General features: G+C 45.1%; 2 protein-coding genes across 2 annotated transcripts in view; both read right to left on the reverse strand.

Moving 5' to 3' along the window:
• Nucleotides 1-469: 469 nt before the first annotated feature.
• On the reverse strand, nucleotides 470-18945 carry LOC135818949 (sushi, von Willebrand factor type A, EGF and pentraxin domain-containing protein 1-like). Its single transcript, XM_065332119.1, has 5 exons — nucleotides 18671-18945; nucleotides 9037-9201; nucleotides 7864-8076; nucleotides 5110-5333; nucleotides 470-968 (listed from the first exon to the last, which is right to left on the reverse strand). The coding sequence occupies exons 1-4, from the start codon at nucleotides 18816-18818 to the stop codon at nucleotides 5122-5124; spliced, it is 738 nt and encodes a 245-aa protein (XP_065188191.1). The 5' UTR covers nucleotides 18819-18945; the 3' UTR covers nucleotides 470-968; nucleotides 5110-5121.
• LOC135820212 (uncharacterized) overlaps nucleotides 18919-26189 on the reverse strand; it is a 32681-nt gene continuing 25410 nt past the window's right edge. Inside the window, exons 8-10 of the mRNA XM_065333527.1 lie at nucleotides 24536-24799; nucleotides 20212-20494; nucleotides 18919-18949 (exon numbers count right to left, since the gene is read on the reverse strand). Coding sequence (XP_065189599.1) covers nucleotides 18919-18949; nucleotides 20212-20494; nucleotides 24536-24799 — 578 coding nt within the window. The remainder of the gene's footprint in view (nucleotides 18950-20211; nucleotides 20495-24535; nucleotides 24800-26189) is intronic.

A 26189-nucleotide genomic window follows, 5' to 3' on the forward strand; every position in this document is an offset into this window, starting at 1 on the left:
GTTCTGATGACGTGGCATGAACGCATTACCTACCGAGTTCACTGTCATTAGGCTTAGGCCTGTTTGAATTGTGAGCTCATTCCATCAAGTACACAACAAGAACAAAAGCCATTGCGAGCAAACCACCAGATCCAGCTCCAGCAGCCAGTCTTGATCCCTACCACGGGACTCAGGGCCAGCATTTGGCCGTGGTTGGCTATCACGCCTCTAACATTCATTGTTGGCATTGCTTGCCACGAGATGATGATGCAATAATAGTAAATAATAATTATTATAAGAACACTAGTTTGCACTCCGCGACGTCGCAAACAACCATACCAACACACGCACCCACACCATCGTGCGCACTTGGATTTGATTGTAAACGTTCACATCACAAACAGTATACTGCCAACTTTTTCAATCAATGTCAATTCAATGCAGAAAGTGAGCAAAAAGTGCATATTTTTTAGAATTTATCCAATCCATTCCTTTTACATGTACTCATTACGGACGGGGGGGGGGAGGGGCATAACAACTCAGATTAGAGGGACTAAGGGATTACAGAAAAGCCAAAATGTATTGATAACATTTTAGACTTTTGCATCTTCTTAGTATTCAAACCCACATCTTCAGCACTAGAGAAGTTGTGTTTCTTCACCTTTGCGTCAGCGATTTGATCACAGACGAGTTGTAGACAGACGCACACCGGTCAATGAAAAGATACTTTGAAAAGGTAAGGAAAGTGGAAAGAGAATAAAAACTTGATTTCAACAACATTGGGGAAGTGACAACAATTGGAAACGTAGGTGTGGGGAAATGATGAGTTGTGTGACAGTTGCTGATATTGTGGCAAGACACTATCACTCCTTTGACAGGTGCACTCCATGCAGACTCCAAGCAGTATTCTGTTACCATTCATGTGTGCATGCACACGGTAGGTGGACAATTCATACAAATTCCATTGGATTAGCAAAGCGGAGATTCATCTGAAGTAAAACAGAAATTTACAGGACAGGACTAGATTCAATGTAAAACCCAATAGAAACTGAAGAAATGTCCCTGCATTTGGAAATGTCACAATCGAGTAAAACCAATGAAATTCAGGGCTCACAGCATCACACAAAAGCGTGGGCGCCATTTTGGACAGGCCACTGTCACACGAGCCAGCCAGCATGCCAGAATCGTATACATGCGATCAGGCAGATATCTCAGTGAAAACTTGAGAGTGGTTTGCATTCAAAATGTTCATTTGTACCAATGCTTTTGCCTAGGCCTCTGAAACTCTAGGAACGTACTCTCAATACCCATTGTAAGGATTTGTCCGAAAGTTTTTTGTTTTAATCGATACGGTTTGGCGCACATATGGAGCCAAAATATCAGTTGGTGCAGGCGTAATTCTGATTTGGATTATTGTACTAAAATCGAAAAGTCTCTCGGAGAAGTTTTTCTAATTTTCCTACTGAAAATTTAAGCTATTGGCCATCAAAATCGGGCCAGAGACGGGTACAAACGAACATTTCAAAGGCAACCCTATCTGCAGTGCAGCCGCGAGGAAGAACCGCATCCGCTGCACTTGTTGTGAATGCGGAAACAGCCCTAGCAGCAAAGCAATTTTTTGAAATGGTTTTGCTACTCGCCTGGCGCTTCATCGCTGTGTCCTCCAGGAGTTATCATGGTTATGGCAGACCAAAGAAATACGTGGCCAGCACAACGGCGAAGCCATTGGACTTGTTCTCTTGCAACGAAACGGAGTGGCGAATCAAATAATTCACAACTCCACATCGTCACCACTTTGCTACACGGCTCTTCGCAGACCAGCCGTATATTTACGTTTACACAACAGGACTTCACGGCGGAGAAACTAAAACTAGAACACGACGTGAGTCATTACTCCATGCCGTCAAGGAATGCTAGTCCTTTCCCTCTCCCGTCACCCGCGCCTGTGCATCAGCGGCGTAGCTGCTGTTGAACTCTTTCGTCAACGACTGCAGGATTCTGTTCGGGGCTACATTTCCCAGGACTCCGTGTGCGGACAGTCTGAATGAAGCCTTCGGCCGATAAGGCCAACACTGCTCGCGAAATAATCCACTTGGAAGGAAACAAGAACTACCGAAATGAAATAGAGATAGTGAGACAGTCTCCGGCCATCTCCTTCACCATTCACGACTCTGTCCTTGTCACAGCAACTAAGCCCAAGCAAGTCATAATCTCCTTGCGCGACTGCGTTCTACGCCTGCGCTTAGCGGTCACGCGAGTTCGTTTCTATGGTGATCAGATCCAAGATGTCCTCCCACGTAATCGAGGTTTTGGCATGGTTGCTGTGAGCCCTGAAATTTGTAACATATTCATTCGTTTGCGGGAAAGATGTAAGGGTTGGTTTACATAATCAAAATCGGCGCCACAACTCATCGCAATACATCGGCGGTGAGCCAGGTCCCGATCCATGGCGCATAAGGTTCGAGAACCAAATCTACTAGAAAGTACATTTAGTACAGAATGTAGCCAATTGCTATGACAGGTTTGCCAATTGAAGCTTCAATTAGTTGTTTTTTCAGTAGTTCAAGGTCTCTCGCTGATAACCACTCGGTGCTACCTTTTACTGGAGATCATGAAACTACTTCTACGCATTGTATTGCAGTCAAGTAAGCGATGTTGTCGCAATTTTGCTTGAAAACGTTGATGAAGTCACAAGGACTTGCCAATGTATTGCCACTTATGAGACAAATATAATTAAAATAGATAGAAAAATACAAGTGGCACAACAGTCAAGCAGATCATCCGAGAAGGACGGGTTGGTATGCTGACTGATTTGCCACCTTGAAGCGACTACAGGACTGGCGAACGGACCTCCTCTCTAGCTTCTATTTAGGAGTATTGTTTTGAAAGTTTGACAAAGTCTGGCTCCCGACACAGGCGATCACAGAGCGAACAGTTCACAAACAACTTCTTCCTCCAATGACGATGATGATCAGAACAACGAAACGTCTGGAGAGGTGTCGTAAATATTTCTATCTTACTTTGGGATAAAACACTTTTGGTCAAAATTGTAAAAGATCGGTGCCGGGGCAGATCGCAAGAGTCGGGCACTGCCCAACTTTGACTTTGCTGGCGGTCTCTTGCGATTATTTACAGTATGATTTTGTTACAACTGCACTTGTTCACAAAATCGCAATGCGCTGGGAGAGGTTGCAAGAGCCCCACCGCCGGTGACTCCCGGCGTATACTGGCGATATGTGACCCAACCCTAAACAGAAACAGATGTTAACAGATGTATACAGAAAAATTCGGAAGAAAAATTGACTAACACCCCAGGAATCGAATCTAGGATCTTTGTTTCAGGCCAGCGATGCTTTGTTTTAGCTATCATCCAGGCAGACACCCCCCCCCCCCCCCTGGGTACGCCACCTGGTGGGACGCAGCCCTCGCTGTAAGCCACACACTTCACGTACAAAATAGCACGCGGGGAATCCCAATCCATGACGTATGCATTGTTTTGACGGAAAGGATATACTTTGTTTGCAGATATCTCACCTACACTCGAAAGGTAAAGTCAAATTATTATATTTCTGTTTTTGTTTTAATGACAGTCCATTGCACGCCTGAAAAAGGTACTTAGTATATTAGGCGGGTTACAGAACTGTCGTTTGCTGGCTTACTTGTACAGGTCTACTCTCCAGATAACGTAATCTCTGGGACCATGCAAAAGTTATGCTATATCGAGAGTTATATTATGTAGAAAACCATGTATAAAATACAAGATGTACCTCAAAATGAAGGGTATTACAAGGAGGATTCAACCGTACCCCCGTGCAAACATATACACACTGTACCACCATCGACATCAGATAACATCAATGCCGCAGAATATATTCACAATAGGACTACACTGGCTAGCTACGGCTACAGCTTGATTGTACCGCGCACGTGAATCTACATTGTATCTAGAGTGTGCACATCAGGGACCACGCCGTAACGTGCGCTATGCCGAGGTTTACGTTATGTAGGACTAAACTGGCCTAAACTGGCTAGCTACAGCTACCGCTTGATCGTACCGTGCACGTGAATTTATGTTGTATCGAGAGTGCGCACGTCGGGGACCGCATCGTAGTGTGTGTTTTGTCGAGGTTTATGTTAGGTAGGATTATGTTCTGTAGAACGAAATTTGTATGGGAGTGATGCTGTTTCGGCGCGGGATTTGACTTTTTTATGTACTAGCGAGGTTCATGTACAAGTGAGAGTTGTTATGTCGAGAGCAGACCTGTAGTTTGATAGCGCTTCGCTCTTCATTGAGATATCTACCATTCTCTCTTTTTTCTCCTTATTTTCTCCCCAACCCTCCTTCCCTGTAACATAATAACATATTCGCTGCCTTGTCATTGAGCATTTGTGCTCGTTAAGATTTGCGAATTCAAATAAAGTATACAAACAAACAAACAAATGCACATGTATAAGCAATGGACAAAACGTGAATCGTTTGGAACACTCCCCCAATCAACACTCACAATGCCATAGTGAATGGGGAATATGAATGTGGCCAAATAGCTCAGTGTAGTGTACTGTTTCACAGAATTGTACTTCGAAACAGCAAATAACCAAGCTGTTCACAGCTTCTAAACCTGAAGTTGTGTTATGTTGGTGTTGTCGTGCACTTAATTTATTGCTAAAATACATGTAGAGTTCTGTACGTAAACATGCTTGTACATATGGATCCTTCTTCTGCCGCTGTGTTCTTGAAGACTATTTAGTTGTCTGTCTATACATTCTCCCCCATCCTGGGGCTCCACTTTAGCCAATTTATCATCTCTTATAGTCACACAAACATTGAAACTGCCTTTTCAATTTTTATACTAGGGATTTAATAGGCGAGAATATTGTACATCCTATTCAAATTTGAACCAGCCATGGGGAAACTACAATATTAGGATCACAATGAAGAGAAAAGGCTGAACATCACAGTGTAACTGCTATTTGAATGGTGTGAAAAAAATGAAATTTTATGTTCTCTTGTAGCAGAACATGGTCCAACTGTATGCCTGACTTCCCAATTGCCAGCAATAAAGTTGATCTCATAATATATTACACCGGTACACCCTTCAAGGTCCTGAACTCTGGCAGTGAATCTCTTACCCTCTTCTGAAGTTAGACTTGCATAACTGTTGATTCTCCGGTCACATTCCTAGACGATTGGTATGTTTTGCCGGCGAGGCTCTCCACAGATTGGGATGATTCACTGGCAGGACCCTCCTCAAACAATTCCTTCCTGTCGCCCTCGTCAGATCCTCCATTTCCACTTCCTGCCCGGTTCATTGCTGCCTGCCTCCTTGCTTCCCGGAGCTTTCTCCATATCACTCCTGAAGCATTGAGAAGGGAAAATATGGTAGAATAGAAAAGCTTCCTTAGAACTTACTAACTCCTCCCCTTTAGAGTATTCTCTCCACTTGTACCGACCTCCATTCCCCGACTGAAGGGACTAAACGCCCAAAAATAGTATGGAGAGTTAAAGTGCTCAAATGGCCCAGAATCTGCGAAAACCAGGCTTAGGGTGAAATTTCACAAAATGACTTTTTCCCATTTTCAGCTTCTACTGGGCATGGGAGGTCAGGAGACAAAATATTACAGGTGTGGGTCGACTCATAGTGGTATTAAAAAGTATCTCAAACACACCAGGGTATTGTGTTACAAAATCGAAAAAAAACAACAAAATTGTTTTCACAGGAAAGAAATGAAGAGAGATCCACCAGAGTAAGAGACATGGATGATTTTTGTTGAGGTGACGTGACAAGGTAGGCATGTGGGGGCAGGCTTGTTGTGGCCCCTTGGTGCTGCAGGCTGTAGTGGCCATGCACAGTTCTGCAGGAATTTTGTTTGCTCCTTACTCAGCACATTCTGGGGCTGCATACATCTACTGGCATGTTCTGGCGCTACACACCACAATGAAACCCGACTCCAGTTGAGATGGCACCTTTTGAAGGATGAATCTAGTACAACTATTCAAAAACAAGCAAGAACACGGCCCTTCAAACGTTCCACTGTCCCTAGTATGCGCATAAGGTGCTGGCATGCTGCAGTGTCTGCTTGGTGCTGACCAGCAAGTGAAATCTCGGCACGCTGCGTACAATCCCTTGCAGCTAGCTGTCCAGCGCGAGCGAGGAAAGTCTCGAGTGGAGGCCTCTCGATCTGCTCGCTCATTCGCTTGGCATTCAGTAGCACTTCATCCAGCCAAGGACTTCAATTCAAAACAGTTTTCACACTGCGCTTCTAACCCTTTTTCCTCGTGAACTTGCTGCAAACGTACGAGCTCTGCTGCGCGTGTTCCCTTCGCGTGAAGCCCAGAAACAGCTAGTACCTCCGTACTTCGGTCGGCTGGATCGATGTCGTCCAGGTTCTCCTCGCTATCGCCATCACGACTCTAACTGGAGACGATTTCTTCACCATTTTCCACAAGCAGCAGTTAGCGCAAACATTTCGCCATCCCTGAGTGAAGCCTCACTGAAGGAGATGGAATCGATCGGGTCAAAAACTCTTCGTTGTGACTAGAGGAGTAGCAGGGAATATTCTACCGGAAGCCCTTTGACTTCCCTGACTGCTGAAACCCTTCCTGCCATGACTGCTACTTCTTCAAACAAGCGAGATTCTCTTTGGTTCCACTTCACTGCACTCGAGCGTCCACGCGACACAACCTTTTTACAAAACATCATTTTTCTCAAAAAAATGATTTTCACCCTAAGTTTTCGCAGAAGTTGGGCCAAATTATGATGATAATAACAAGGGCAAGTGCAAAAATGTGTGTGGGGTGGTAAAAACCTTGCACTTGCACTTCTCATATGCACACAATCAAGAGAGGTAGGGGAAGCTGTGTTGCAACTCCTAGTTTCACATAGTCACAATCCTCAGGCAATGCACACATATCAACTTCATTAATTTATCACTCTTTTTCATGTTTTTGAATGTAAGCTGCTGAATGGGAAAGTCTTGCGTGGCGGCGGCATATACATTGCCTCAAACTGTTTTACCCTTTCACCCGCCAATACCCGGAAATCCTGAAAATTTTTAACATAGTTCTATCCAAGAGTGCACGACGTCCTGACTTTTACCTCCTGCCCAATCACACTGGTCCCTGTTTCCGCTCCACTCTACTACATTCCATGATCACCACGTGGAACTCCCCGCCTACCGAGATTAGGATATCTGAAACCAGTGGTGTATTTTGCCGGCACGTTAAGTCCCATTTCCACAGGTAAAGATTCCATCCTCGACGTTTTCTGACTTCCTGATTACCCCCCTTCTTGACCAGTACCCTTTTCGCTTGCTTCTACTTAGACTTCCAAATTAACCTCTTCACATAAATCTTTTTGTCTTAATATTTTCTTCTTTTTAAAAATTGCAACCTATTGTACACGTATTGTACACGTATATTTATTCTCGGAGACCCCCTTGATTTAGGCTTCGGCCTTTGGGGAATCCCTCAAATAATAATAATAATAACAAGTGTTTACATCTAGATTATTACATGTACATGTAGCCGGGGAAAGACACATCTAAAGAAGTTGAAATTAACTTTAAAATCGTGATACCGGTATGTGATACAAGAGTAAGTCAAGCACAGCTATTTTACTAGTAATTCTAGGTGATGCAAAACCCGACTAATGCCCACCTCATGCCCAGATTGTGTATTGCAACGCTGTCTTCCATCATAAAATGATTACGATATCTGTGGCAGTCAGAGCAACCTGACTTTTCACCTTACAGCTCATCTGCTTACTAGCCTTGACTGAGATCATAAAGGAAAGTCCTTAGTCCTCTGATGAGACTTAATAGCTACAAGCAGCTAACTGTCCGAAGATTGATGTAATACTAATAGGAGATTATGAATGTACTTACGGGCATTTGTCGGGGTATCACACAATGGTGTTTCATACTCCCATTCTCCCCCATCTCCCGAGCAAGTTGCCTTTCCCATACTTTTATAACCTTCATCACACTCTGGTTCAACTTCGGCAAGAGGAAAAGCACTGACAGGAGGACCAGAAGGGGGAGGTAATAGCTGTTCAATACGACCATTAGGGGTATGCGATGGTTGGCAAAAGGCACCACCTGTGCATTTCAAAGATGACAGATTAGTATCAAATATTGACTGATTTAGGGAGTGGCAGAGGTAAATGTCAAAAGAAAAATCAAACGATTGACTGTCACCATCACCCTATCTACACATTTCACGCACAAACTAGTTCCCTTGGAGCTCCAAAGTATCAAATAATGACAAATATTCACAAGTTTAGAGAATAAAAAAGGGAAAACGTGAGGAAAAGAAGTTTTTATGTTGGACACAGCTTGCAGGCGTCTCACTATAGACAGTCGGGAGGCCACTATGCAATCTAAAACCTGTAAACAGTCGAATCGTGTGCACTGACTCATCTATAGGCAGTCAGATCCCCAGTACGCAGTCAAAGTCCTACAAACACCATGACTAGTTACACTCTGAACTAACTACCTACCTCTCCTATGACTACATGCACAACTTTCAGTCTAACAACGGGTTTAGCTATTTGGGTTTGAATGCAGGGACATGTATGCAGACCTTTTTTTCTTGCAGAGAGTAGGCCACATGGAACAAAGAAGGTGCACGGTCGACATTTTCGATTGCTAATGTTCTGTCTTTGGAGTGCTACTACTAAGCCATAATCATTGCCTAGCTCTTCTCTGTAGAGTCAAGAAGCCAACAAACGTGTAGGGCTCACTTCACTACTTGAACTATTTTGACTATTTACACTGGGGGTGGAGACGTCTCCATGGCTGACCGTCCGTGATCTGGTTTCACAGGCCATTGTCGGACTGTATTTAGATCAGGACTGGAATTCCCATCAGATTGGACAGAAGCGGAACACAAAGCTGTAGAACATTCATTGGTAGTGAATTCACACAGGCGGGCAGATTATTCTTAATGTTACATCAACAATAGAGTTATGCCAAGATCGTGAATAGCAAATGAATAGAGTGGTTGACAGTTGGACCCCTCCCCCTTCTTCTATCAGAAATATTCCTTATTACACTCACATGAAGGGGCTTCAGACCATTGTCCATTTTCTTGGCAGATCGCCAGACCAGATCCCATCATGTGATAGCCTGGGCTGCAGTGATACGTAGCTACGTTTCCAACACCTGCATCGACTACTTGATATTCCCCATGACTGATAGTTGGGATGACACCACACTTCCCCTCTGAGGCAAATAAAAGAGCAAGAAGAAACATGAAGGAAACTTCACTTCTCAACTCCAAAACGTTCTCTTCAGTGCGATTAAAATTAAGATTTACATTACACCAAATTTTCGGCCCTGGCCCATCATCAGGGCCATGAATGACAAAATGTCTGTTCTGTCGCGCACACACACTGGTGCAGAAGACTGTGCCCTTGTTCACAAGACTGTTGTTATTCTTCAAGACTGAGTAGCACCGACTCTTTTTGTTCCAAGTACTACTAAAGAAAACTTTCTCAATGCATTACAACACGGCCAAACAAAAGGTACCGCAAAAACCTTATGCCGCACGCACAAGAACACAACCAAAAAAGCTACACGGTGCCAAGCTGGCTCAGCGAAACTGACTCGAGCAGAACCTAAATCGGAGCTCGCCGACCATATACATTATTACAGGAGGCATCGAGGTGCAACCAAGCTGAGCGCATACATGGATAGTGATATTACCAAGAGCTAAGGTCAACACGGAGAACAGGCAGTACGACCGCAATGGCCTCGATCACAGCTAGAGGACGAGAAAGCAGACCGCAACTGAACAATGTCCATTGCATAGCTGCTTATTGAACTACATGTCTGAAAACAACAACAACGAACATGGACAGTTGACAAGAACATTAAATTATCGGCTGCATCAATACGCCATATTGGTATCATCTAGGGCTATAATTTCAATCGATAAGCACTCTCATATGGGGAAGTGCCTTTGCTGTTTGCGTTATGCAGACCTCACTGACTTGTCAGTTTGAGCACTCTGGCAAGGTACGTGTGGCTTTTCAGTCCGACATCAGTGTATATGTAGGACTCAGTATAGAGTTCATGGACTATATGATGTCCAGCACCCTATATAGAGTCCATTGGTCCAAAATCCACTATACAGAGTCCAGGAGTCCACTCAGTTTTGATCAGCTTCATCCTGCCGCGCAATCCCCTATAAGGAGTACACTTTTTCTACAAGTCCCCTATTCACAGTCCAGAAGTCCAGTTTATCCAGTCACGCCGTCCTGTTATGTGTGTTGTGCCCGAAAGAGAACAAACACATTTTCAGTTTTGCTTGCCTCTTGGCAGCGCATTCCTTTCTTCACTTTAGCCATGGCTGCCAGTTCTGCTGTGCAGTTGCTGACAGTAATCTGTCTCGAGGTAACCAAGGAGGATAAGGAGACGTTCAAAATCAAATCCGGAAAGCGTCTTGTGGTTCTCTGAAGACGTTTCATCAGTGCGCGGGATGAAAGCAGAAATTGCAGAACGAGAAAAGTTCAGCACAGTTCAAATCTGATGAGTCAGGTACACTGACACTCTCTTTCGTTCGACGCCACAAGGATCCCCTGTTTGGCTGGCCATTGCTGCCAGTAAGACGTTTGAACGGTTTCATCAGAGCGAGGGATGAAAGCAGAAAGCGGAGAAAGAGAAAGGTTCAGCACAGTTCCAATCTGACGAGTCAGATACACTGACACTCTCTTTCGCTCGACGCCACAAGGATACCCCTGTTTGACTGGACAAGAGCTGCCTGTACCACCGTGTCAAAAGGCTGTCCAACTACATGACAGGACGATGACTGAGGTAAGGAAGCTTTTACTCGTTTCGATTGGTCTGCTGTTCTGTCGTTATGCTTGAATTTGTTTCCATTTTCAAGGAGAGTATCGTGTTTTTTTGATGTTGCTTGAATGAATGCCCTAAAAGTAATCAACCACTTCGTAATAGTCCTCAAGGACTGCAAGGACTTTGCATCAATCGTATACGATCGTCTAGCTATCATCAATTATTATAATTATTTCATGAGAAATGTATTTTTATCCCTGTGAAAATTATGTGAAACTCCACGACACTCTTCCTCTACAAATTATAGTATGATGTCAAATACAATGGGATCCACAAACGCAGTGCCAGTGTACTAGTAGTAGTAGAAGGATTGCTTGTATGCCAATGACAAGAAAAAGCTTCTCAAGCTAATACTCGTATTCCCTGAAGTAACCGTTTTGATGTCACGAACATGACATTGTGTCAGTGAAACTGCCTCGTGACAACAAATAATTGCATTTCCATCTTGGGGAAGACTGACTGACAGCTACGCTGTACATATTGTTCAAATCATCTCATTTCAATTTAGTTGCAGTGAAACACTGTGTACACTACATGTATGTTGGTGTGTCTGTGCGTCTTGAGTGTGCACAAACGATCTTATTCCTCGTTTCACTAATAGATTATTGTCCCCACCGTCACCTGTTCACAGGTCTTTGAGTGGATTGATTTTCATTGAGCATCACATTCGTTGAGAACTTGGTAGTTGTGTGCTCCCATGCATCATTATGTTAATAAGCATATCCTCGTGCTATCTATTTGTTGCAGGTGTGCTGATCTTCAGAAGCTTGCGGAACTGAGTGCTGCTGAACATTTTCATGGCCATGAGCAATGGTGAAGCTTGCTATTGCACTCTCAGCATGTGCTAGTATTTTGCTGACCACTGCACTATGTTACTCTCTTACACTACTACGTGTGTAAACGTGCGTGTACCCGTCCCCGTATGCATTCGTTTCGTATAATTATTTGTTATCCCTCTTGACTTTACGTGTAAATGGGTGGACGTTTGCATGGCTGTTGTAGTTGCGTGTGTATTGTGTCTCTACTCTTTTCTTGGTGTTTTCTTGGCGTTCTATAAGTTTGTGTGTGTGTGCGTGCGCGCGCGCGCAATAGTTTGAAAACAAATAATTAATCCTGGGCTCTCCATTATTCTCTTTCGATTCTTGTTTTTTTCTAGGTATTTTCTTGGCGTTGTGTGGGCGTGTGCATGTGTGTGTGCGTGCACAATAATTTGGCAACACCGCATGATTGAGATATTGTAATTTGCAGCCTCTGCGAAGAGACCACTTGATTTGAGGATGGTGTTTGTAGGGTTTTTCATGTAGTGAAGTGGTTGCAGTGGCACCTCAATACATATTTTTTTTATCTTGAGAAGTGAATGATGTAAAGGATTAAAGTTAGAGGCCGTTTTCTGGTTTATATTCACTGCTCACAGCAGGTCCTATGTCTAATTTCGAACTCGATAAAAAAAAAAGTAAATTATCGTATCCGATCCCGAAGGGAACTCACGACGGCCGCTAACACCCGATACACCCTAGGGGATGCCTAATTGGCTGGGCTTTGTACAGGGAGTGTTGTCCACATAAAGACCGAGTCTTTAATCTTTATAGTTGATTTCAAAATGTGGACTCCGTACAGTTGATTTTGGACCAATGGACTCTATATAGGGGTGAAGCCATTTGGCTGGACTCTATACAGGGAGTGATGTCCATCTAAACTGAGCTCACAGTTGATTCCAATTTTGGACTCTGTACAGTGGATTTTGGACCAATGGACTCTATATAGGGGTTGGACATCATATAGGGGCTGGACACTCTACTGAGTCCAACATACATACACACACCACCACCCAAGTTCCCGCAACAGTCTAGGCGATGTAGGGTGTAACCTGGTACAGGTCAGACCTCGCTATAACGACCCCCGTTACAACATAAACCTCACTATAACGTACAAATGTGAATGTCCCTGCCGAAACTGCATCACTTCTGTACAAAATTTTCTCGCTATAACATAATCCGCTATAGCGTAATGTTCGCTATAACGCACTGTTTGCTGGGTCCCGGGCGCACGGAGACCTCAGCATAACGTAAAAACTCGTATAAAAATGACTATGTACACGGCATGCATGCCTTCTCGCGACGAATTCGAGACTGAGCCGTCCACCTCGGAAGGCAGGGAGTAGTAAAATACCGGTATTTTACTACTCCCATTTCTTTTTATAGGCTCTAATCTTGTCACATCACGACTCACGTGTACAAGTACACGCACTACATGGCTCTTGTCGCCCCTTTGCTGACAAGCCTGAACACATGTGCACATCTTTGCTAGTCATCATCATCCTTGTATGTAAAACAGTACAGTTGTAATCAGTAAGTGAAGAGCGTCATTTTGACATACATATTGCATATTGGTGTGCCCAACTCACTATAACATAAACCTCACTATAACATAATTTCTCCCATCCCCCCCCCCCCAGAGATTACGTTATAGCGAGGTCTGACCTGTATAGACATTTATGCTGTTGTAATGGTACCATCGAGCCAAGTTTCTGAGACATCTATTTCATTGGGTACACTAGTAGGGGCCAGTTGCATTAAATCCTGCAGCTTCTGGCAGAAGCTGGAGATGTTCAGGGACAGTACTTTCAAAGTGGAATGTGAACTAGTCATGATCTAATAGATTGGTGGTGGTCTTATCGCATCTTCAGCGTCAGGAGGGGAGAGGTGCAAGCTATTTCTCTTTTGGCTGTTGTCCAGTTGTGTTGATGCACCTTCTATCGCTGGTGGTGCAGCAGACAAGTTGTCTGTCTCCATCCGCGCCTCCTGAAGGAGTTTGTCCACAGTGGCCTCTGTCTCCTGAAGGAGTTGGTCTTAGTCTCCTCAAAGAGTAGGTCGCCGGTGCTGCTGCTATTGTTGACCATATTGTGGCTTTGTGTGCCTAAAAAGGGCTCTCCCTGGTCAGCGGGCTTCGGCAGCTGTGCTTTGAGCACTGCCATTTTCAGAGGCCACAGACACACTTCTTGTGGTGGATGTGCAATTAATGCTGTCTCCAATATCTTCGCCAGATGTGGCTCGCCCACTGCTCACCCACTGCTGTTTCTGTCAGCATCGAACTTCCACGGCCTGGAGTACACGTGGGCTGGCAAAAGGTCTTGGCAAGCAATTATCCAGCATCTTTTGCATTGATCATGACCCGCCCTGACACCATGAGGCCGTGAGTGAGTGGCCGTTTCTCCAGTATTGCCACGCTGTGTAACGGGAAATCAGGGAGTGCAGCAGCAGCAACTCTCCTGTGCAAGTAAGTTGGTAGTTGCTCCTCAGTTGTGCCTGCCTTGAGGTTGCCAACAAAGATGACTTTCTTTTGTGGTCTTCGAGGCTTGTCATGCGATACCAGAGTCCAAGCGTCATCTTCATCACCCATGGGTGGGACAACGTGGGACTGTCCCCATCCTTTGTGTCCTTACCACAGAGGCCGGTGCTGTGCTTTTCGTTTGCTGTTGCTGCTGCAGTATGCACTTCCCTATGGTTTCCTGTAGCTGCAGCGTGGGCCTCAGAGCTACCGGTGTTCGTACAGTGTGCGTCTCCAGCGCTGTCCGCTGCTATAGGCATATGAGCCCCAGCCAGCAGAAACCTGAACATGTGTAATTTTTTCAAAAATTATTTTTTCCCTCGAAATTGTTTCTACACTATTAATCATTCAAGTTATCAAGTTTGGTGACAATCTGATAAGCGAAAGCATGGAAAATAGAGTTTGAAGTCAGAGAGGTCAAGATTCGGTACAGTTGGCGCAGCATCCATGCCTAGTGACTCCATGCAAGTTGATCCTACAGTTTCTGATTGTGATGTGGAACAGGTACATGTAAGTAAATAGAATGCAAGTCAGGCTTGCCCTCTTGGTGCTGCAGCCTGTGCAGGCATGAGTAGTTCAGAAGTCACAGTGACGATATTCCGTATACATCACTACCTTCTTTACAACACCAGAGTGCAAAACGATGATTGGTGGCTGGCCTTCCAAATTGTGTTCAGGGACCTCTGCGCTGGCAGTTTAGGCGTTGTCCCAAAGCTTGCCATACTGATAGATGTACTGATCAATACTACTGACATCCACTCCCTTGCACACTTTCACTCAGACCATGATTTCAGCATAATTGTATTTCAATGATATGAGCGAATGCTCGTGTTTTGTAGCACGTGAACATGTTGCCCCAAAGCGTTCAGCCGGTTTGAGTTTTTAGGGATCCCCTTTCTCAACACAGGCAGCAGCCAGCTTGGTGTCGTCTGGCAAGGTAGAGTACTGAGAATACTACGCTCTGTTTTGCGCCGTGAGAAGCCCTCCATCAGTGTCTGCAACATCATTGTTGTCGATGTAGAAATACGGATCGCTCAGCGGGTCGACATTCAGCTTCTCCTCGCAGTCGCTATTTCTTCAGCACTGACTATCGTCGCCACCAGTATCCAGTGTCGATTTTATGAGGGCTCTTCGTTGCTATGCATATGACACTCGCCACTGCTGGACAAACTCAGCAAGATCGCCAACAAAGAAATAATTCCGATCGCGAACTAACTTTCAGCGCCCCTTCGTACAGGGAGTCTCACGCTGACAACTCTGGACCTAAGTCTTTGTCGCGATACCTGTCGCCATCGCTGTGTCTAAACTCAACCTCCGTGTGACGAGCTCTCACCTAGCGCTAAAATCAATTGACCAGAGACATTTGAAGACACTTGAAACTCCTTTGACAACAAAGACACCCACTCGATCGAAAAGAATCTTCAAAAGCCAGCTCACTGCGCGTCCCAAACTTTGACGTCACATTTTGATGATTGATATCAAGTACACAAGTGCTGGTTTTCGCTGGCCGGGGCTCATATATTGCATAGCCCTACTTGAATATTGTTGGCAGCACTCTTTGATGGTACGGTACGGGACAGGTACGGAATAGCGCCGACGGCACAAAACAAAGAAACACGGAATTAGAGCTGTGTGGACCCTAACCAACGCGAGACGTTACTGAAGTAATGTCTTTTGGATAGCTATGGGACGAGATAATTATATCCTGGGATTCGAATCCGCACTATCCCCCTCAAATACAGCTGGCCACACTATTCAAATAGGACTGTCAACTTCAAGATCATAACGTGAAGCAACGTGGAAGAATGAGTATGTATGCGAAGTGTATCGGGGGAATGCATGCAGCGCGATAGTGTCGGTTCGAATACCAGGTTATGTCTCGAAAAAAAAATTTACGACATCCCTATGCTTTTTTACCTAGGTCATCAAGGTGGTAGACGGTGTCGTATTACCCTCGACTGCAAAGAGAAAGTTTATTTCTTTCGCTCAGGGCCATACGCTATGCTTTTTTTGCCTAGCTCATCATGAATGTTATTCGAACAGATGGAAACATTTTGCAGTACAATTATGTAGCCGATCAGTTCATTGTGGCATGGTTGGGCATTGTAGCCGTCATGGTCGACTTAAAACACTATAAGACCGCAACGGAGTTGGGGTCGAAGAGAAAGTTCCATCTGTTCTAATAACATGCATGATGAGCTAGGCAAAAAAGCATGGCGTAGGGCCCTGAGCTTCCAAGCTCTCTCTCTCTCTCTCTCTCTCTCTCTCTCTCTCTCTCTCTCTCTCTCTCTCTCTCTCTCTCTCTCTCTCTCTCTCTCTCTCTTTATTGTTCACACATATCGGCCGGGCGAGTACGCGTGGCCCATTCACCATGGCGATCCACATATACAAACCAGCATATGTTCCCTCAGCAATACAAGCTAGCAAACAAGCAAGCAAAGACAATTGAGAGCTCTGGCAGCGAAAACATAAATTCATCGACTGATCTGATTTGTAGTGTTTTCACACTCTTGCCTGCTACTTTGGCACTTTCGTATTTTCCGTGCGGCTGCGCTGTCCACGGCTGCACTAGTCGTATTAACTTTCGTACCCATTATGCACACATACAATCCCTGGCTCCGTTTTGGAACTGTTTTCGTTGCTTATGTCATCATCTCTCCTCGCTATATATATAGCCAAGTGCTAAATCTAATCAGGTGACCAGGAGAAATCTGTCTCTGAAAGAGGAAATATTCTACAGAAATGGATAAATCTACTTTGGCAGGAAGCACCAATAAATATTCTTGTAACCGTTATCGTTGGAACACATATACCTGTCACTTTTAAGAAATCATTATAATTGCGGCTCGTTAGAATAATAGCTGTTTACAGTGTCACAACGAATCAAAAATAAGTTGTCCATAATGTTGTGGGTGGTCAGAACTCCTCCCACTTCCTAATCCAAGACGGTGTGCCGCAAGGCAGCATCTTAGGACCAACGCTCTTCCTTATTTATGTCAATGACATCTCTGACTGTGTCTCCCAAGAATGCCAGCTAGCAACGTATGCAGACGACACAATACTGTACTGCTTGATCCGTGCCGATCACGTGTCCCCGCCACTTTTAACTCACTGCAAGCCTCCCTCGATGAGGTTCAAACTTGGGGATTGAGATAGAAGGTCCAGTTTGAGCCGTTAAAGTGCCAAGGAATGTCGATGAGCAGGCGATCAACACCCATCCCACCCTCTTCTCTCAGCTTTGGTGTTTCCGTGGTCAGAGAGGAAACAGATGTTAAGCTTCTCGGTGTGACCTTCGACCATAAACTGATGTTCCGCAACCATCTCCATCAGGTTGCAGTCAGAGCAAGCCAGCGCCTTGGCTTCTTCAGGAAGGTGTGCCCAGTGCTCGACCACAACGGCCGCCTCAGCGTATACAAAGGCTTCATTCGCCCAACCATGGAATATGCTCCCCTAGTCTGGCAAGGCACAGCCTGGTCCAAACTAGCGAAGCTTGACCGCATCCAGCAACGGTGCATACGCAGCACTGGCGCTGGGACCATGCTCCCAAGCCTATCAGTGTGTCTGCAAGTCTCGAGACTGTGCTACCTGTTCAAGCTGCACTACATTTCTGGTCCGGCCCAGCTGACAGGCATGCTGCCACCTGCTGCCCCTGAGCCCGCCCGCCCCAGAACCTGCCACCAACATCAAGTGAAACACTCCCATGACTGCCAGTTGTCAAACCCCCCCCCCGCAACAAGTCCTGACATCCTACACCTATGCCTCGCCAATGCAGTTGTTAGGCCCACAAGTAATTACAATATATCATTTCATATAATTCATTAGTTCCTGCATTATTCATTTGGCCTGGGTAGCTACTTGGGCGTCCATGTTTGCCATAGCTACCCAGGCCCTTTTGTACTGCGTTGCTCTCTCTTCAACTCTCTCTTCAGTAAGCTCTCTTCAATAAACTCCCTCTTCAATAATCACCATGTGGTCGTTTCGTTCGTCTTGATCTCTTGTCCCGTTTCTAATGTCGTTCCACCAACCTACTTGTTCCCGTTGTCAGTCTCTTGTTCGGACTCAACAAAGTAACGAGCTTGCGTAGTAAGCCGCACTATTGGCAATGGCAAAAGGATTGCGTCACAGATATTTTGGTATCTTAGAAGATAGCTCGTTGCTCTGTGGCCAACGTTCTCAACTAGGCAAGTACACAACACTTCAAACTACTAGAGGAATGATTGTTCTAAATGCTAGTTGATAACTGTAAGACATTTTATTATAACGAGTCGCAAATTTAAACCCCAAAATTCATAGGTTATTGAGAACGTACGACAATATCTCGCAATCTTCATGGAAATCCGCACACTTCACAAATATGGCCTTTCAGCCTCAAGAAAGCTTATCATTACGAAAATAACTCCCGCATTAAAACGTAAGATTTTCTTCCCGTTATTATTTATATGCAGTAATAGAAAGTAGAGCGGTGCTGCAAAAGCATCATCTGTCCACTTTGTCCTCCGTAGGTACTTACCAGGGGGAGTACCCACTGAGAACTTGGCACCGATAGGTGATCTCTGACCACTGCTGACACGAACATATTGGAAACCGTAGATATGATAGCCTGGGGTTAGAACTAAATAGTTGCTGTTGACATTCGCCTTTTCGGAATTGTTTCCCATTGAAACATCCACCGAACCCTGTTGTTCAATCTCCACCAACTGTATCGAGTGGCCAGGCTTTACGGCTGGGAGGGAAAAACTAACTATTTTGCGCGTACGATCAATGAAAGCTGGATTGAACCTTTCCACCTCTAAGAGACAAAACAAATCAGAGAGCTCAAATTTAACAATTGTGATTCACATTTAACAAACCAATATTGTGTAACGCGAGTATTCCAATATTTGGAGGTGCAACTGCAAAGGTAAAATAATAATAATAATAACAATAATTGAGAGGTTCAGTGATTCGTTGTCAACTCGTAAGCGAAACAAGATCGAATTCATTTTGTATTCGGCTCGTGCAGTGCCCAAAATAGGTTCAGTGACTCGTGCACGAGAAGACAGCGAGTCGCATCCTGATTGCCATGATAAATATGGCGGAGAGAACATTTGAAAGATCTTTCTGCAGAATTTCTTCGCGCAAGTGACTTTTTCAGCTCGGTCCTTCACTGCCCGGCTGGTGATGCCGCCCAGCTTTGGCTCCGACCGTGACAGGACCTTGCCAATGTCCTGCCAAGCCCTATTCCCTTGCAGTAAGGCAAAGATGTTTTCATGTCCAGAGGACAAGATCAAGTTCAGCAACTTGATGTCATCTAAGACTGCAAATTTCCGAATTCTTCTGCATTCTGCAGGAGTTGCTCCAGAGGGAGACACAGGGGTGGAGGGGGCGTTGGGGAGCCTGCACTTCACTTGACATTGCGGAAAAAGGAAAGGAAAAATTCTTACCAAACACAACGAAAGTGAAAACGAAAGAATCGATAATCAACAAAGATGAAAAAAATTCAAAAAAGTCAAAACGTTTTCACACTTTCCGGGCAGATCGATCTCGGAGCTGCCTACGAATCAGACAGGCCGGATTCATAAAAACAATTCTTCTGAACGAGATTTCAACGAGACTAACCCGAATCTGGTGTCAGGACCCGTTTCGTTCATGAAAAACGAGTCACTGAACCTCTCTTATAACACAGATACGAGTACGATATGCACAGCCGTGCTATATATGCTTCCGCTGCTGTTCCCTAGCTCTGACCAATATATGGGCCTAAACCAGCGAAAACAGCCCTTAGGGTCAACATTTTCGAAATTCCTTTTCGGTTAAAATTGTTGAAACACATCTGCTGAAGGACCTCAGCGAAGAAAAAGTTCAATATTCCGATTCAAAACGGGTGTATACACTAATATAGAAGATGTACTCCAAATTGGTGCAATGTATGTATACGATGTATGTGTACAATGAATATTCAGCATTCGAAGGTGGGTGGGCAGCTTGAATACTTTTTGAAATAGTACAGTAAGCAGCTGTGATGACAAAGAATAGCTGATGAGTGCGGAGAAATGACCGACATATTCGCACCTGCATCCTGCGTGGAGTCCTTCCGCAATCTTGTCTTCCATTTCTTCCTCCGCAGCTGAAGACACTACGTCGCTGCCATCACTAGCTCCAGACTCAGAATTTATCTCAGGTGACGACTCCTCATCTTTCGACTCTGACGAGTCATCGGCCACCTTGAGCCGCATCACAGCAGGAGAAGACGGCTGTGGTTCCGCCTCGCCGTCGACAACGATGTCGGAACCAAAGAAATTCTCACCCTCACTCTGAACTTCAGCGGCTACTTCAGCATCCACTCTCCACCAGGCTCGAGTTAGATGTACACAATGACTGCCGTGTGCGCTCCTCGGACAACTCTGGCATCCGCAGCCATCGCAACAAGATCAAGGATCATTGGAGTCGCCACTCGACACCACTTTAACATTAAAATGAATAATACTTCAAGCAAGGGGTTCAAGAAGTCGTCGTGCTGTTCGCAGCGCGATCAAAAATCGTTGAACGTCACAAATCGACCTATTTCTCGAAACAATTACGAAACCTCTAAGGGTCCTTTTCGCTGATTGCGGCTCATATGTTTGTCAATATCCGACAGTTGTGGCGACTCCTTAACTATCTGCAGCCATCCATTGCGATCCGCAGCAAACTGTCTTAGGTCGTCCAGATGGCCTCGGCTTGAGAGGCTCTGCTTGCCTCTGCTGAGCAGGTCTTGGTTCAGGGTGCCGACCAGCGACGATCTTGGCCGGCCCTTTCACCCACGTTGCTGTGGAGTGAAGTACCCACTCATGGCTTGCTGCGCTGGGGTGTCCGGCAACAGTCGCAGTGCATGTCCCAGCATCCGCAGACTAGCCTTCTCGATGGTGGATGACAGCGCTGGTACAGGTCGATGTCCGATGTCCTGTTCGGGAACCTTATGCCAATGAGGCTCCTGAGCTGGCGTCTGTGGCATCTGTCAATCTCACTCGCCAAGGCCTTCGTCATGCCCCAGGTGGTACAGTTATAGGTTAGGCATGGCTTCACAAATGCACGGTATAATTTGATTCTCCGATTCTCGCTGATTTTCTCCCGTCTGATCCACAGTGAGTACATTCTACCAAAATACTGTCGACGCAACCTGTATCCGGCGCTCACAATCCGCTACATCCCCCAGCAGCAATCCCAGTTGCTTGGAAGACTTCCAGATATCATTTTCGTGGGTGAGGTGGATCCATTCTGTTTTTTCTGTGTTGAGTTTTATATGCCAGTCTGCGAATACAATGTCGATAATAGGCAGGGCCAGTTGTAACCATTGTTTGCTAGTGCTCATCAGCGTCACGTCATCAGCGTAGCGTAGAATGTCCAGATGTTCAGAGCAGTGAAGGAGTTCCGACAGAAGGCGAAACACTCATTGCTAGTTGAAACGGATGATGGCCATGTGATACCGCAACGGCAAAGCCAGGTAGCACGGGTGAAGAGTCATTTCCAATTCCTGTTCACCGCTGGAGAGCAGACAAAGCGGTGGCCCGTTTGAAGAACCAGAAAGCTGTCGGGCCGGATGGCGCATGAAGAGAACTCCTGAAGTACAGCCCAGTGGTTCTCCATGGTGTGATGGTCGATGTGTTGAACATCAGCTTTGAGAATGGTGCAGACATTTCGGAGGTGATCAGTCAAGGAGTGTTGATGCTCTAACCCAAACCCAACAAGCCGCAAGGGCCAGTCAAGAACCTGAGGCCCGTTATACTTCTGAATACGGGCAGAAAAGCTCTATCCCTCATTACGCTTCGCCGCACCCGAGCTTGTATAACGGATTTTCTAGGCCCAGTTCAGTCACGATTTCGCTCCGGCAAAAGCACATGTGACGTCCTGTGGTGTTTACGCTGGCTTGCGTCGAGAGCACAGCGGTTCCACTGGCAGTGTCATGGCCTGGGCCTGGATCTGAGCAGAGCTTTGGATACGGTGGATCGTCGTAAGCTGCTCGAGGTCATGAGAGGTACCTTCCTTTCAGGTGAGATTTGCATGATACACCACCTGCTGTGCTCGACGACCCTGGTCGTCAAGCTGGAGGGCGCCACGTCGGACTGCTTCACCAGAACCATCGGTAGTGAGCCAGTGCAGACAGCAGTTCTCGGAGCGACCCCTAGCCGACCGTACTGTAAAGGTATGTGAATGTAAATGTAATCAAGTGCTAAGTCCAGTTAAATGGAAAACGTTCCACAGAATTGGATAAATATATTGTCGCTAGTAAGCACTGAGAATTATATTTGTAATGATAGCGGTTATCTTTGGTACACGTAAACCAGCCAATTTAAGGACATCTTTATAGTTGTGGCTGGTTAGAAAAATAGCTGTTTAAAGTATTAGTAATTCTAATAACATGGACAATAAGCTAGGCAAAAAAGCATAGCGTAGGGCCCTGAGCTTCCAAGCTCTTTCGTTTACTCCATGGTTTTATTCGCTCGTTTTCCTGCAGTTCATAATTGCCTACATTGTAGTTAGAGACCTGTGACCAGGCATGCTTAGACTGTGTATGTACATACTGAGCTGGCATGTAACCAGTTATGGTTGACAGAGGTCGTACATGTACATTGTACCGAGTAATGGTTGTGTTTGTGACGAGTCATGGATGACAGAGCTTGCAACGAGTCATCCTTAACGGAGTTTATAACAAGTCATGGTTGACAGAGTTTGTAACGAGTCATAGTTGACAGAGTTTGTAACGTATCAGGGTAAACAGTTTGTTGTTTTGAGCAAATAAGTTTAAGCCAAGATCAACGGCAAGTTATGAAAGATGTCAGTTCCTTCTCTAAAGTCTTGGATCACGTTTTCCACGTAAATATTTCCACTTTATAAAAAACAGCTTACAGGCACTTAAAAGATAAACACACACTTAGCTGATGCAGAGGAAGTATAATGCAGGCAAGTTGAATTCAATGCCTTCAACTCACCTGGTGTGGATACTGGAGTTTGTTGTGCAACAGCAGCATCAGCATCAGGTGTAGCAGCAGCACCAGCATCAGCACCAAAAACAGCATGAAGAAAGTGTTTGGAGGACAAGCACAAGGCACAGAGTATGGGAACGTTAGTGGCATGTCATAACTGCAGACGGACGATTTCCAAGCAGGATTATGAGAGAGAGACATAGGGAGATAGAGATAGAGAGAGATATGGAAAGAAAGAGAGAAAGACAGACAGAGAGAAACACACACACACACAGACAGACAAACACACAGGCGGACAGACAGACAGACAGACTCTCTGTTATTCTGTCTCTCTTTGTCTCTTCGTCTTTGTCTATCTGTCTCTCTGTCGCTGTCTGTCTGTCTGTCTGCCTCTCAGAGAGAGAGATAGATAGAGAGATATGTAGACAGAGAGACAGAGAGCCAGAGGGACAGAGGGACAGAGAGCCGGAGAGACATAGGGAGACAGAGAGAGAGACAGACAGACATACTATCTGTTCCTCTGTCTCTCTTTCTCTCCCTGTCCCTGTCCCTGTCTCTCTGTCAGTCTCTGCCTGTCTCTGTACGTCTCTGTCCGTCTCTGTCCGTTTCTGTCCGTCTCTGTCCGTCTCTGTCTGTCTCTCTATCTCTCTGTCAACGGGGACTGGAACACCAACGAGATAGGATACGAAGCTACAGGGCACTCAAATCTCAGCCAGAAGAAGTACATCGGCATCTCCGAAACCCCATTCATGCTCCTTTTCAACAACCACACGTCATCATTCCGGAATGCCCCACAGAGAAACAGCACAGAATTGTCAAAGCATGCATGGGCGCTGAAGGAGGCAGGTGAAGATGTCAACATCTCGTGGAGAATCAGACAGAGATCCAGCGCGTAGAAAAGAACCTCGAAGCATTGCAACCTATGCCTAACGGAGAAAATCGCCATAAGGAGCAGTGACAAGGCATCGCTCTTCAACACCCGATGCAATCTGTTGTTGTTGTTGTTTTTGATGTTGGTTGTTGGTGGTTCTTGGTTGTTGTCGTTGTCGTCGTTGTCATCATCGTGGTCGTGGTGGTTGTTCATCTTCACTTCCATTCTATGGGCATGTGCACTTTCATAGACGTGCAACTACAAAAATCCTTCGACTGGCTACTAACTTGTTCTACTATGTCACCCTAAATGTCAATTTTGTTAACGTTATTTGTTCTCCTGGTGGCATTTTGATAGGAGTTCGCTTCTTTTGTTCAGGCTGTTCGGGTTCTTGACATTATTTAGTACGGTGAGCTTCTCGATTCTCCACCTTTTCGAAGTACACAACACCTCAAACTACAAGAGGAGTGATTGTTCAAAATGCTACTTGAATAATCAAAAGTGGATCGGTATTGCAAAATCATCAGTTGTCTTGTCCCCTTTGTACTCCTTAATTACTTACCCAATGAGAACTCGGCACCGACAGGTGACCTACGTCCATCGCTGTCACGAACATATTGGAAGCCATAGCTATCATAGCCTGGTTTGACGAACACATAGTTACGGTCACCCACTAGAGAATTTTTGAATTCCTTCGAAACATCCACCGAGCCATGTTGTCCAATCCCCACCAGCTGTCTTGAGTAGCCAGGCTTGACGGCTGGGAGGTAGAAACAAACTATTTTGCCCTCATGATCCGTGAAGAGCGGATTGGCCTTCTTCACCTCTAAGAGACAAACAAATCAGAGAGCTCAAATTTAACAATTGTGATTCACATCTAACAGACCAATATTGTGTAACGTAATTTTTCCCATATTCGGAGATATAACTGCAAAGGTGTGTGACTGTAAAAGCCTTATATGTGATCAAGTGCTAAATCTAACGAGGTGATGAGAAGAAATCTGTCGGTGAAAGACAAGACATTCTCCAGAAATGGATAAATCCTCTGAGATTTATATTTCTAATGATAGCCGTTATCTTTCGAATACGTAAACTGGCCAATTTTAAGTAACCTTTATATTTGAGGCTCATTAGAATAATAGCTGTGTACAGCAACAAAACAAATCGCCTTACAAGTTTTCCTAAATCCACAGATTAACGACAGAATATGCTATCATATCCGCACATAACACATAGGAGGCCTTACAGCCCAAAAGCACTTGCAGTAACGAAGCAACGTCACTTTTTGATTAATTTGATATCAAACACCATTGATAGTTTTCGCTAATCCGGGCGCATATGTTAACAATCTTGCAGTCTTCAGACATGTTTAGCATATAACAGATATGACGCCTTACAGCCCCAACAGAACTTACGATCGAAGAAATCTCATATAGCGCATATTCCTTGTTTGTAACGTCCGTAAACGTGGATATATAACTTATGGAGCCTTTTTGATGTTTTGATGGCGATTGGACCGTATCCATGGTAACCTAATTTGGTCATATATTTGTGATTCACTAGCATGCGGAATACAGCAATGCTGTCAGAGGCTGACATTTGCCGAAGTAAAGATTGCTAAACAGTCTCCAAAGGAATATACTTCTGAAGTAGGTTTTCTTTTGTATAACAAGATTCACTTGAACAATATTCAGCAAAGTATGGATGCTTTATGGCGTTCTCCTGGACTTTCGATGATCTTTTTCTCCGCGCGGTTGCATTTTGGTCAGAAAATATCGCTTTAGCTGTAATGTGGTACGGCAGAGGGAAAAGTTTACAGTAGCAGAGTCCTTTCTGGAAAGGGACTCAAAAGTGATTCCAATGGAAGGACATTGTTGAGAACTCCAACACACTTCAGGACTTAGTCCTAGCGCCACCGATTACCGTGGCAATCTGAACGTAAGCGCTATAGGGGTAAGGCATCCTGCAGCTCAGGAACTCGAAAAAGAAGTGGCACACTTGCGCCTTCTCTGAGCAGTGCAAATTCACAACTGCATGGTGCTAACGATTCCGTGATTCTGATGCAGTGAATTTGCTGTGCCCAGGGAAAGTGCATGTGTGCTCACCACTTCTCGTTGATCTGAACGTGGACGATGAAATAGAGTAGTAATCAGATGATTCAACGGATGATAAGGGTTTCATCGAACTTGCAAGAGATATGGACCTAGACAACTACC

This window comes from Sycon ciliatum, chromosome 6 (genome assembly GCF_964019385.1).
Source record: "Sycon ciliatum chromosome 6, ocSycCili1.1, whole genome shotgun sequence".
Taxonomy (NCBI): Eukaryota; Metazoa; Porifera; class Calcarea; order Leucosolenida; family Sycettidae; genus Sycon; species Sycon ciliatum.